Raw genomic sequence first — 13294 nt, forward strand, 5'->3', positions numbered from 1 at the left:
ATTAACTCACACTTGAGAGGTTAAGAGACCTTCTATTATTTGATGCATGCAACATTGGTATGTTTTTCTGACTGGATGTTTCAAGATTTTGAAAAATGAATTTTTATTTTTGCAAACTTAAATTAATTACTCAATATTGTTGTGTTTCATATCAAAGAAAAGCACAGTTCAAAAATTTTCAAATAATCTAGGTACAACACTACAGCTTCAATACTTTTGGACTTCTACTAAAATCTATTCCTCAAAATGTTGGGGAAGAAAACCTGCCTTGGTCAAAAGCAGTTAAAATATGCAGTATTTGTCAACTGCTGGGATACTGTAAACTATGAAGTCAGAGAAATCTAGGACATCATTGTACAAAAATTAATCAAAACTGGTTATTCTGGTATACAGGGTGGTCCATTGATCGTGACCGGGCCAAATATCTCAAGAAAAAAGCGTCAAACGAAAAATCTACAAAGAACGAAACTTGTCTAGCTTGAAGGGCGCTATGGTTGGCCCGCTAGATGGTGCTGCCATAGGTCAAATGGATATCAACCTTAAATAGGAACCCCCATTTTTTATTACATATTCGTGTAGTATGTAAAGAAATATGAATGTTTTAGTTGGACCACTTTTTTCACTTTGTGATAGATGGTGCTGTAATAGTCACAAACATATGGCTCACAATTTTAGACGAACAGTTGGTAACAGGTAGGTTTTTTTAAAATTAAAATACAGAGTGTAGGCACGTTTCAACATTTTATTTCAGTTGTTCCAATGTGATACATGTACCTTTGTGAACTTATCATTTCTGAGAATGCATGCTGTTACAGCACGATTACCTGTAAATACCACATTAATGCAATAAATGTTCAAAATGATGTCCGTCAACCTCAATGCATTTGGCAATACGTATAACGCCATTCCTCTCAAGAGTGAGTAGTTCTCCTCCAGTAATGTTCACACATGCATTGACAATGTGCTGACGCATGTTGTCAGGCGTTGTAGATGGATCACGATAGCAAATATCCTTCAACTTTCCCCACAGAAAGAAATCCAGGGACGTCAGATCTGGTGAACGTGCAGGCCATGGTATGGTGCTTCAACGACCAATCCACCTGTCATGAAATATGCTATTCAATACCGCTTCAACTGCACGCGAGCTATGTGCCCGACATCCATCATGTTGGAAATACATTGCCATTCTGTCATGTAGTGAAACATCTTGTAGTAACATCGGTAGAACATTACATAGGAAATCAGCAAACATTGCACCATTTAGATTGCCATCGATAAAATGGGACCAATTATCCTTCCTCCCATAATGCCGCACCATACATTAACCCACCAAGGTTGCTGATGTTCCACTTGTCACAGCCATCGTGGACTTTCAGTCGCCCAATAGTGCATATTATGCCAGTTTATGTTACCGCTGTTGGTGAATGACACTTCGTCACTAAATAGAACACGTGCAAAAAATCTGTCATCGTCCCACAATTTCTCTTGTGCCCAGTGGCAGAACTGTACACGACATTCAAATTCGTCGCCATGCAATTCCTGTTGCGTAGAAATATGGTACGGGTGCAATCGATGTTGATGTAGCATTCTCAACACCAACGTTTTTGAGATTCCCGATTCTCACGCAATTTGTCTGCTACTGAAGTGCGGATTAGCCGCGACAGCAGCTAAAACACCTACTTGGGCATCATCATTTGTTGCAGGTCATGGTTGACGTTTCACATGAGGCTGAACACTTCCTGTTTCCTTAAATAACTTAACTACCCAGCGAATGGTCTGGACACTTGGATGATGTCGTCTGGGATACCGAGCAGCATACATAGCACACAATAGCCATACATCAACACGATATCGACCTTGGTAAACGGTCCATTTTAACACGGGTAATGTATCACGAAGCAAATACCATCCGCACTGGCGGAATGTTACGTGATACCATGTACTTATATGTTTGTGACTATTACAGTGCCATCTATCACAAAGCGAAAAAAGTGGTCCAACTAAAACATTCATATTTCTTTACGTACTACACGAATATGTAATAAAAAAAATGTGGGTTCCTATTTAGAAAAACACAGTTGATATCCCTTTGACCTGTGGCAGCGCCATCTAGTGGGCCAACCATAGCGCCATCTGGTTTCCCCCTTCAAGCTAGATGAGTTTCGTTCTTTGTAGTTTTTTCGTTTGATGCTTATTTCGTGAGATATTTGGCCTGGTCACTATCAATTGACGACCATGTATATATTAAATTTGAAAGATTTCTACGCAGTATTTTTTAAACTGATTTGCTTTGTTGTCATTTAATATTTCTGGATATTGAAAAAGAATCAACATCTGGAAAACTTAATTTTCAAATGTTCATCTATCTCAGTGTATTATAACTTTTTTCTAGTAACTTGTACTATAAGAGTGAAAATAACTTTCTGAGCATTTTGCACAATGAAAGACAGATTACGGCACCACTACCAGATGAAAACAAAACACATGTATCATGTTCTTTATGTACAGAGAGATATTTCTACAGTTAAATGTGTACACAAATAGCAGACATCCCAATAATTTCAGGAAGAAAAATATTACTTACAGGTACTCTCTCATATGGCCTGTAGTCCATCACTGGGTATACTGGTGGACCATTCATCGGCACAAGAGGCCTCACCATATCAAACATTGTGTAATTTCCTTTGTCAGTCACACCAGGATGCAGAAATCTTGAAGTGGAAATAATAGAAAAATATATGTAAATTAACATACATTGTAAAAATTGGTTAATACTTTGATGATGTTAGCAATGATGCTTCTAGATAATTTAGGATATGTGTGACTTCCAGTAAATCTAATTACAAGATTTAACAAAGATACTTTGATAATGTAAAGTTCTTGTTAAAATCCCACCCTCCCCGTCACACCCTCTCGATTCATCCATTTCACATTTACATTCAAGCACATATCACCATAATTTTTAATATGGACATCACATAAAAACACCGTTAAAGTAACACAACAAAGATGCACACAATTATTCTGAGAAAGGTACCTGATTAAATCATCTCTCTTAATGATAAATAGCTTTTTGGCTGCCTTGAAAACAGGCTGAAATCTTCTATCACTTTATGAGAAAGCTCAGATATTAAATAAAACTTTAAAACTCTTAGTGCTGTTCTGTCATGAAATGAAATGGAAAGCAAACAGTCAAATAGCCTAATAACTTAAACATTGTACTAATATGAGTATAGGCATAGTCATTCACTTACTACCTACTTCACTAAAATTTGTACTAGTTACTGGAAGACCATATGCTACAATATTGTGTTGTTGGAATACTGACAATTACACTCATTAGATTCTAATCACCTTGCAACCGATCTTGCCTTAATAGTACGCGATTACGGGTAGAACTGTGCAGTCTTTGCCAGCTCATAACCTGATTTCCCCTGAATCGTGGCACACACTTGGTAAGTAAAAGGAAATGTTTAATGTTCTGCAACACTTCTCACTTTGGTGCAGATGTCAAATTCTTGGAATGGTACTCAGAAAGACAGTTCCGCCAAATGATCACACTTTGTCTATTTAATCAATTTTGAGCAAAGTAAACTGGGGCACTCATTTAAGGGGACATTGTATGTCCTATGCCGCCAATGTTATCGAATTTTTTGACCCATTATCTCGGAAACGTTTTAAGACACCAACTTACAATTTTCCTTAATTACTGAACGCACCTTTCTGGATACACTGAACTAGAATTGTTACTAAAATTGTATTGTGGGGCATGTTATCTTTTTTTCCCTAAACACTCCAATTTTTTTCCAATTTTGTAAATAAATGAACATAAAAATAAAACAACTCAGGATATTTTAATTATTCTAGTTCCATATGTGTTGAATCTCACACTTGGCATGCTGCGAAAATTTCATGTCTCTCCCTGCATCTTTTATGCACTAGAATTGCCCTGGCCAATAGTCTGTGTCTTCTTCAGTGTCACAACAGCCCAGTGCTTGCCGCCTCCTTTTCTTTCTTGCTTCTTTTGTCATTTGCTGAACAGCTCATCCAGTTCCTGCAGTCCTTTAGCTGTGTTCTGTCCAAATCTTACCCCTAACTTCTCCAGAACCTTAAGTCTTTCACAGTTCCCACCATTAAAAGTTATTACAGCATCAGACACTGCTAACTTTAAGGGTCATAAGGCCAACAAATACATTATTAGGCACACGGCACCACACAATATTACTGAAGGACTCATTCACATTCTGCGTCTTCCCATGTAAACACTTTTTAGTAGCTCAGGATTTGCCAAATCTCTGTAAATAGGTTTGATTGCCTCCATTACTGCCGAAGGAAGAGAATGTTTATGTGTAAATTCATGCAGGGTGTTAGAAAATTCAGCTTGCCTACGTTTACACCAAGTGTTTGGTGCAGGTGGACACAAAGCATGACATGGCATCGGTGTTTTCAATTACTTCAGAAGAAAATGCAGGTCTCACATATCTGTTACCCACAAATCTGCATTTCTTGAAGATACTTTTATGCTTCGTCATTTTATTTGTGTATAAAAGGCGACAGAAGTTAGCTTACTACAAAAATAGAGCTGATAATCACACTACTTTCAACAAAAACTAATATCAAAAACAAAGGACTGATTGTTTTATTTGTAATGCCAACTTCTGAGATGTAGCAGTAGGCACAAAACAAAGCAATTCACAGCCTTCTAGACAGTGTAGTTCCCCAGATATGACTGCTCAACTGTGGCAGTATATGCGTAGATGCAAAATTTGACAGTCACACGTCAACATTCAAATTATTATTTGAAGGTCTCACAATTGTCCAATTTTAATGTATTATATACCAAAATGTCAGGAAAGTCCAAAGTCCATTATGGAGAAGAAAACAGAAAATATCACGTACAATGTCCCCTTAACTAACAAGTTTTAAGGGCACATTAAAAAAATACAACAGTGTAGGTGTTAAAATCCATGATTTAACATAAAACAGAATGAAAATGGCTCTGAGCACTATGGGACTTAACAGCTATGGTCATCAGTCCCCTAGAACTTAGAACTACTTAAACCTAACTAACCTAAGGACAGCACACAACACCCAGCCATCACGAGGCAGAGAAAATCCCTGACCCCGCCGGGAATCGAACCCGGGAACCCGGGCTTCGGAAGCGAGAACGCTACCGTACGAACACGAGATGCGGGCAAAACAGAATGAATTCAATGTTATATTATGAAGTACAGTCACTTTGATTTTTCATTACGTCCAAACAAGTGGTGAACATCTCTGTCATAACACAAAGATTGTGATCTAACCTTAACTAAGTGCTATGAGGCACAGCTAATACAAATCCAAAGGATGTCACTGTCTATAGAAAGTCTCTATAAATTCCCCAAATGGATCAATAATCAAACAATGTGGAATGCAGGAAACTGAAATACACACTATGTGCAACACACTTCATCACAAGCCTGAAAACGAACTTTTTGGTAACCTAATTCTCTCAGGTAAAATAGTATCTAGAATTTACAGTATACATTTCCCTTTGCTGTGCCACCCACAGAGGATACACAATCAAGTTGGAATCACAAAAATGTTATGGAATGGATGCAAATGTGCTGTCTGCTTCCCATGACTTACAAGTAAAATGAAGTAACTTCAGGCCTTACCACATTGTGTGGTAACCAAGTGTGTTTACCATCTATCAAACGTCAAGCCCAGAAATCTCATCTAAGTCTTAAAATTTAGGAGACACACTGAAGTTTGAATAGATCAAAATACAAATATAGCAGTTAAATCTGATGCTGTCTTACCAATGGGTAACTGAGACCAACTGAACCTACCTCTTTCCTACAATTTCTTCATTATCAGCTACAACTGACCAATAAACAGTGCTACTCACCATCACAACAATTAAAACATATCCTTAAAACAGACTCTTGAGAGATGGAAATCTGTTTTTATAATGTTGGCATAATTATGACCAGCTCAATAGCTAAGTACTATTAGGAAAGTAGGATTCTATGAATATAGGAATTCAACATCAGAAACCTTGTTTCTGAAGCTGTCCACCATCTGTGAAAAAACAATAAAAAATGCACTATCCAACAAATAATTGCCTTAAATGTTCAAAACTGGAACAATACCTTCTTAAGACACAATGAAAGTTACTCAGGAATTCCCTATGTGCTTCATTAGTAATAACGAGACAACAGTAATAATTAGATCAAGTGAGGATCTTCTCTAGTCTGAAAAGGGAAATCAAGGTTACCTCTCTTCCCACATCCATACGTTCTACCATCTGCCCAATTATGTTAGGCAGTGCATATAGGGTTTATTTTTACAAACTATTAAGACACGGTGATTAGTACTGTATCCATTCACCATTAAGAAGATTATTGTGAGCCTCAAATATAACAGAATCCAGTGCCCAGATTGAGGAAGATCAGTTGTAAGTGTCCTTACTGTTGGGAATTAAACCCATCTCTTTAAATTTTGAATGGAAATACATACTTACATCAAAATTACTTTGCTTTATGGCTTACTTCACTTTCATAATAATAGAACATGTAGTGACATTAATGAATAACAATTTATTAGCTGATACATTACATCAACATAATGTGGCGACTAAAAAAAATTAAAACACCATAATACTAATATAAAGTATGCAGTAGCCTTGAAAACCTAGATTGTCAGCTATATGGTCACTACCAGTTCTACTCTATGTCAGTCAAACACTTAGATCAAATGATGTAGTGCACGAAAGTTGGAGTATTGCCTTCCACATTGATATCACTATCCATTTTAAAAGGACCACAAAATGCACATACTGTGGGGAAAAATTTAGAATTTCAAAGTTTGGCATTCAAACTAAAGGACTAGTGGAAGCTAGTTAATGTTGATATCATTCCTACCATATATCACACACAATCTATGAAACCCATCTCACATTGTTTGAATTTTCTTTTTAACAATGCATCTGCATAATGCTGTACTAATATTTCTTACATCAGTTGTTTGCTACTAATATCAGTAATGCTTTTGTTAGTGGTTTCACTAATGTGCCCATTTTATCAGTAACCCATCTGTCATGATTTTCTCTCTTTCCCGTTTGTAAATCCTGAAATTCTGTATGAAAAATTTCTTGCATGGATTGACTCCATATTATGAATATAGCCACAGTAACATTGTGAAAATGCAATTAAATAATTATTGATCACAATGTGACTGTAGGATGTTAAATGTAAATTAACAAGCAGGGAATCCTGGATGGCACAGACAAGCAAAAAGCTTAAGATCTTACTATGTGTATAGAATACTTTGGTGATAATAGAAGGAAACATTCCACGTAGGAAAAATATACCTAAAAACAAAGATGATGTGACTTACCAAATGAAAGTGCTGGCAGGTCGACAGACACACAAACGAACACAAACATACACACAAAATTCAAGCTTTCGCAACAAACTGTTGCCTCATCAGGAAAGAGGGAAGGAGAGGGAAAGACGAAAGGATGTGGGTTTTAAGGGAGAGGGTAAGGAGTCATTCCAGTCCCGGGAGCGGAAAGACTTACCTTAGGGGGAAAAAAGGACGGGTATACACTCGCACATACACACATATCCATCCACACATATACAGACACAAGCAGAAATATGTCTGCTTGTGTCTGTATATGTGTGGATGGATATGTGTGTGTGTGCGAGTGTATACCCGTCCTTTTTTCCCCCTAAGGTAAGTCTTTCCGCTCCCGGGACTGGAATGACTCCTTACCCTCTCCCTTAAAACCCACATCCTTTCGTCTTTCCCTCTCCTTCCCTCTTTCCTGATGAGGCAACAGTTTGTTGCGAAAGCTTGAATTTTGTGTGTATGTTTGTGTTCGTTTGTGTGTCTGTCGACCTGCCAGCACTTTCATTTGGTAAGTCACATCATCTTTGTTTTTAGGAATACTTTGGTGACTGTGATGTATAGATAAAATGCACAAGAAATGCTTTTGACTATGACCAGACCATGAATGCCACACGCGATGCAAACTTGACATATGAGATCATGCAGGCAATGGCCTTTTCATATGACACTGCGTAAAGGAAGTATCATGAGTACCTTGATTCTGGAAAGAGCAATACTGCCACAGCTATCTCGTGTGGGCAGTACCATACTGAAGACAGTGGACACAAGTGACTTTCACAATTTATAACGTCTGACAGATTGTGCACAGTGCAACAAAACACCATTTCAATGCTGCACAATAATTAGTGAGCTGCCATACCAACCATATGGGACACAGAAACCACCATCTCACTCGTGTATCTCTGTTCACAGGGTTTAACGATTAGCATGGAGGCAAGAAACTGTCATTGGATAATTGAAGCATGTAAAAAGATAGACTACAGCACCAATGATAGCAGGGTATGAATACACCACACCCAAGAGTATGCATCCAACTAGTCAACATGGAACCAGTCAGTCAGTTGGCAGACATATTCTCACATGAAGGATGTTTACATGGGCTGAAATTGGACTTTTGGTAAGTCTTCCAATGGTTTTCACAGACAAACAAAACATGAACCTCTTGCCAATTATGTGCACCCACTTGTGCATCTACAGCATCCAGCAGGCAATCTTTACATTGAGCAAAACAATGTAGCACCTCATCAACTCTAATTGTATCAGAATAGTTTCGGGGTCACTCGCTAGACTATGTGCTTTTGTGACCTTTAGCTCATCATATTTCAATCTTACTGAGCACATGTGGGATGCAATCAAGCAAGATTTGCACAGCTTGGAATCAACCCTGAACGATCTTCACAATTTGTGTGTGGTATTTCAGCAGCATGGATCCTTCTATTCTCAATGCTTTTCTAACATCAGTGCCACAATGTGTCACGGCAGTCATCGGGGTAAAAGGGAGTGCTACAAACTATGATTGCATTGTTTTAAAGGTGGCAAATAAAAAATAAAGTCTCAATACCACCTTTTCTTAGACATTAATATTGATCCACTCACTCTCACACAACACTGGAGTATTATTTTATACTTGTATTAATGTTGTTTTTATGTTATGATTTTGAATACATATGTATTTTTGCTAAATACTGTAAATATTGGGAACCATTTTCCGTTTACACAGAACTGTGATGAAAGTGGTACATCACTCCCATTACGGTCAATCCATATCAACTAATATAATTTTGGTTCATTTTTGGGCCTTGGTCTCTCCAACTACTCTGATTTTTTAATAGTTAATAGTACCCATGAAGCTAACAAATGCAGCAAATTCTAATAGTTTTTGATACTTTCAGTTTTTTGTTTTTGAGTTTTAAAAACGTTTGTCTGGTTGCCCAAAGGTTTTGGGGAATAAACTTGAGTATATTAAAAAAACAACTCAAGCCACAGAGTAGAGCTGGTGTCATTTTAAGGCTTTTCAACTATGAGTTGATTTGATACGATATGCAAAATAACATTACTATGATATTAATTTCATATTGAAAAAAAATTTTTTTTTCAAAAATCTTGAAAACATTCCTTTCATATTTTCTCACCAAAATGTGTGTTCAGAATGAAACTTTCACTCTGCAGTGGGGTGTGCACTGATATGAAAGTTCCTGGTGGCACTTGACCATGAAAGACATGAGTCCCAAATTACAGCCTCAATCTGGCACACAGTTTCAGTCTGCCAGGAAGTTTCTCACATATTTCTGTTGCCTCTGATAAAAGTCTGAGGATGGAGAAAGAATGGGCTGACAGGGAAATTAATTCTTAAATACTGTAACACACAGTTGCACTGCACCTACATTTCATTGCAGTTAATATTGGAAGGAATGGTCAACAATGACAAAGCATGGAATTTCTGCTTCAGCTTGATTTATACTGTTACAATAGTTTTTTCCATTAAAGTATTTATAGGTATAGGAGGCAGACAAGAAAATGGAAAAAATACATTACCGTGCCTAATGCGGTGGAGGAATTCCCGCCGTAATTCAAAATTTTCCAGTCATCTCCGAACAAATAAACAGAGCTCCTAAACGGTTTTCAAGGGATTCTTACACCATTCTTACTGCAAACTAGTGGAAAATTCTGGTAAGAATAATGGAGGCGGATAGCAATCATGCAGCCTTCTATTCAAAGTAGACCACAAAGGCTCAATAATACCAATATCCGGTGACTGTGATGGTTAGGGGAGATGTCACTGTACATCCTTATCCTCACAAAATTAGTTCTGGATGAAGTGAAGTGTGTGAACAGTGGCCCTGTTGTCCTGAAACACAGTATTACCATTGGGGAAACAACACTGTAGTATGAGAGGAACCTGGTCAGCCATAGTTATTACATAATCCTTGGCAATAATGTGACCTTGTAGAGTACCTATGGGGCCCATGAGAACACTGTTCTGACCATGTCTGACACTAACATAAAAAATATGTTGTGTTTTACTAGTGGCACTCCTGCACAATACAAAAACCAAAACAAAGAAAAAATATGTCTTGACAAGACTGGTTACAATTCTGATGCAGAACAGCTCTACTTGACCACAGTACACGGTAAAAGTGCTTGCAATGGTCTTGGGGTTACTGACTAAGCTAAAGCAAGTCAACAAAGACCACTTCGAAATCTAACAAACCCTGCATTGCCAGGGTTCCCATTATGTCATTTTTCTATTAGAAATGAAAACAAAAGTGAATTATGTTTGTAGCGTAACATCGAAAAAATTTAATTTCTGCATATTCATGAAAACACCCTTGAAACTATGAAACAGTCATACAAAGAAATATGCATAATGTATGATTGTATAAATACAGCTGCTTCGCTTAACTACAATGCTATTTAGTGAATTTCTCTATGACACCACCTCTTTGTAGCTCTATAGATGGGTAATGTTTTCACCTACCACCATTTGCACTTCGCAGTTGAAAGCTGTCAAAAAAGCCGACTGGTGTCAGGGATTTCCTTAAGTTGACCTGAATGTGGGACTGTCACAGCAGTTAACAATAAATGTATTAAAACTTCGTGCATGATGCGGCATTTTTTCCCCCTGACATAGTGCTTATGAAGTCATATTTCTTGAACTACATGTCGTACAATGATATATTTCTGTATGTACATTCAGTGGCATATGTAAGTACTGTCTTCAAAATATGTTGAGAATAGAGTTCTTAGCACAGAAGTAATGAATTTAACCATTATACACAGAATGGGAGTTTTTCATGAATTTTACTGTGTGACGCCATATCTCCTGAAATATGAAAAGTAGTGGCTCTTACACCACAGAGATTGTTGCCTAACGGTCAGGGATATGTGTACCAAATTTGGCTGAAATCGGTGCAGTGCTTTAGGAGATGTGGAACATATACACACACATACATACATCCATTTTTATAATGTGTAGGGATTAAGGCTTCCGTCCCTCTCTGGGGGACACCACCTTGATGAAGCACTGTCTGTGCGGGTGGAGAGGCTTGCGTATCCGCGGGAAGCTGAGGGCTATGCCAAAGGTAGAGGACCTACTGCCGGAAAGGCCTCAGCCGATGGATCAGACTAAGAGTGTCCCACAACATCCCATCTTCCCTATCCAGTCCTAGTCCTACCCTATTCCCTGACCCAATCCAAGGTGTGATGCAATCCATGCAGAGGGGTGCATGGCACATGGAAAGATGTGTCGTAAACAGTGCCTCAGGGATACCGGGCGACCTCCCTGAGTAATTACCTTACACAGTGCGGGGGTATTCGTGCTGTGGACCTTCTAGATCCCCAAATCTCATGGGACCAATGTGGACACAATTATAGGAAATAAAGAAAAACAAACTGAGGGGCAAATTGAGACCTCAGATACCCAAACATTGGGGACAGAACCAATGGAAGGCATTCCCACTACTGAATCAGGGTCTAGACCTGAGCCAGAAGTAGGAACTGTAACTGAGAAGCTAGACCAGATTAAGATCAAAGGCTCGTCTGGGGCCCAGAGGAGAAAGATACTCAAGGAACAGAGGAAAAAGGAAGGGAAAGAATGGCTTCCTAAAGACAAGTGGAGGGAATTAAAGGGACTAGAACCTAGGCCCCCCAGGAAAAAACAGTCTCACGTTGAAGAGGATATGCAGACCCCCACAATATCAAAGACATGTAGTAAGCGGATAAGGGAGGAATCAAAGACCCCCTCCTCCCTGGATAAGCGAGTAAAGAAAAAACCGAGGCAAGAAAAAGGGAAACAGACCTTATACTGCAGTCTCGGATTTTAGGATGGCAGTTATCCATGAACGTTATCCACTGGTGGCCATCACCTCACAACAGGAGGAACTGGTACAGATGGCCCTCTATGAAAAGGTTGGAGGCGACACTGGCCCAGGACCCAACTTCAGGAGGGTCTATCTAGATCATGGTGCACTCATTTTTGTCTGTGAGGGAGTGCACACGGTGGAATGGCTCAAGGACAAGGTGCCCATGAAATTCCCGTTGGAAGATGCGAAGTTGCTGATTAAGATAGCAGCGGAGCTTCTTAAGACCGCAAAGATATCATTATGGGTACCTAAGATCCTTAAGGAAGTGTCTTCCAAGACTCTGTTCAGGAAAATAGGGGCCCAGAACCCAAAAGTCTCGACAGAAGACTGGAGAGTGATTTACCAGTGCTCTGGAAGGACAAACCCTGGTGGTGGAGGTCAGTGAAGTCCCTGAAGGTGATGCGGGAGCAGGACATGAAACTGTTTTTAGGGTTTTCGCAGGTCAGGTTCTCAAAGACCTCAAAGATGGCAGCAAGATGGAACCTGGAGGTGCTGCAGATTAATCTGCAGCACAGTAAATGGGCCTCTGTTGCCCTGAGTCGCTGCCTGGGGAGACAGGAAGTGGACGTGGCCCTGATACAAGAACCCTATTTATACAAAGGGGGTGTACCAGGCCTCGGTGGCACCAGAGGTAAACTGATCTATGCTAGTAATCTAAGAAACTCCAGAACATGCATCTGTGTAAGAAATGGCATTTCTTTCGTGCCAATGATGGATTTCTGCACTAGGGACTTAGTGACCATTAAAATGCAGCAATGTGAGGAAGGTATCATGAGGGAAATTATTTTGGCCTTAGCATATCTTCCTTATGAAAACAGCTCTCCTCCTCCTTTGGAGGTGAAGAGACTGGTCGAGACTTGCCATCGGCAAGGTGATCAACTGCTGGTGGGATGTGACGCCAATGCCCACAACCTAGTGTGGGGCAGCAAGGACATCAACAGTAGAGGTGAGTACCTTCTTGAATCTCTTTTAGCTAACAACTCAGAGGTCCTGAATAGGGGCAACAAACCTATATTTAGGAATAGCAGAAG

General features: G+C 39.1%; 1 protein-coding gene across 5 annotated transcripts in view; it reads right to left on the reverse strand.

The window, feature by feature from the left end:
* The window catches only part of LOC126175966 (zinc finger CCCH domain-containing protein 18), a 122272-nt gene that overhangs the window by 66824 nt on the left and 42154 nt on the right, over positions 1-13294 (reverse strand). For all 5 annotated transcript variants that reach the window (XM_049923059.1, XM_049923062.1, XM_049923060.1 and 2 more), the window contains exon 3: positions 2585-2711. In XM_049923059.1, coding sequence (XP_049779016.1) covers positions 2585-2711 — 127 coding nt within the window. The remainder of the gene's footprint in view (positions 1-2584; positions 2712-13294) is intronic.

Source organism: Schistocerca cancellata, chromosome 3 (assembly GCF_023864275.1).
Source record: "Schistocerca cancellata isolate TAMUIC-IGC-003103 chromosome 3, iqSchCanc2.1, whole genome shotgun sequence".
Lineage (NCBI taxonomy): Eukaryota > Metazoa > Arthropoda > Insecta > Orthoptera > Acrididae > Schistocerca > Schistocerca cancellata.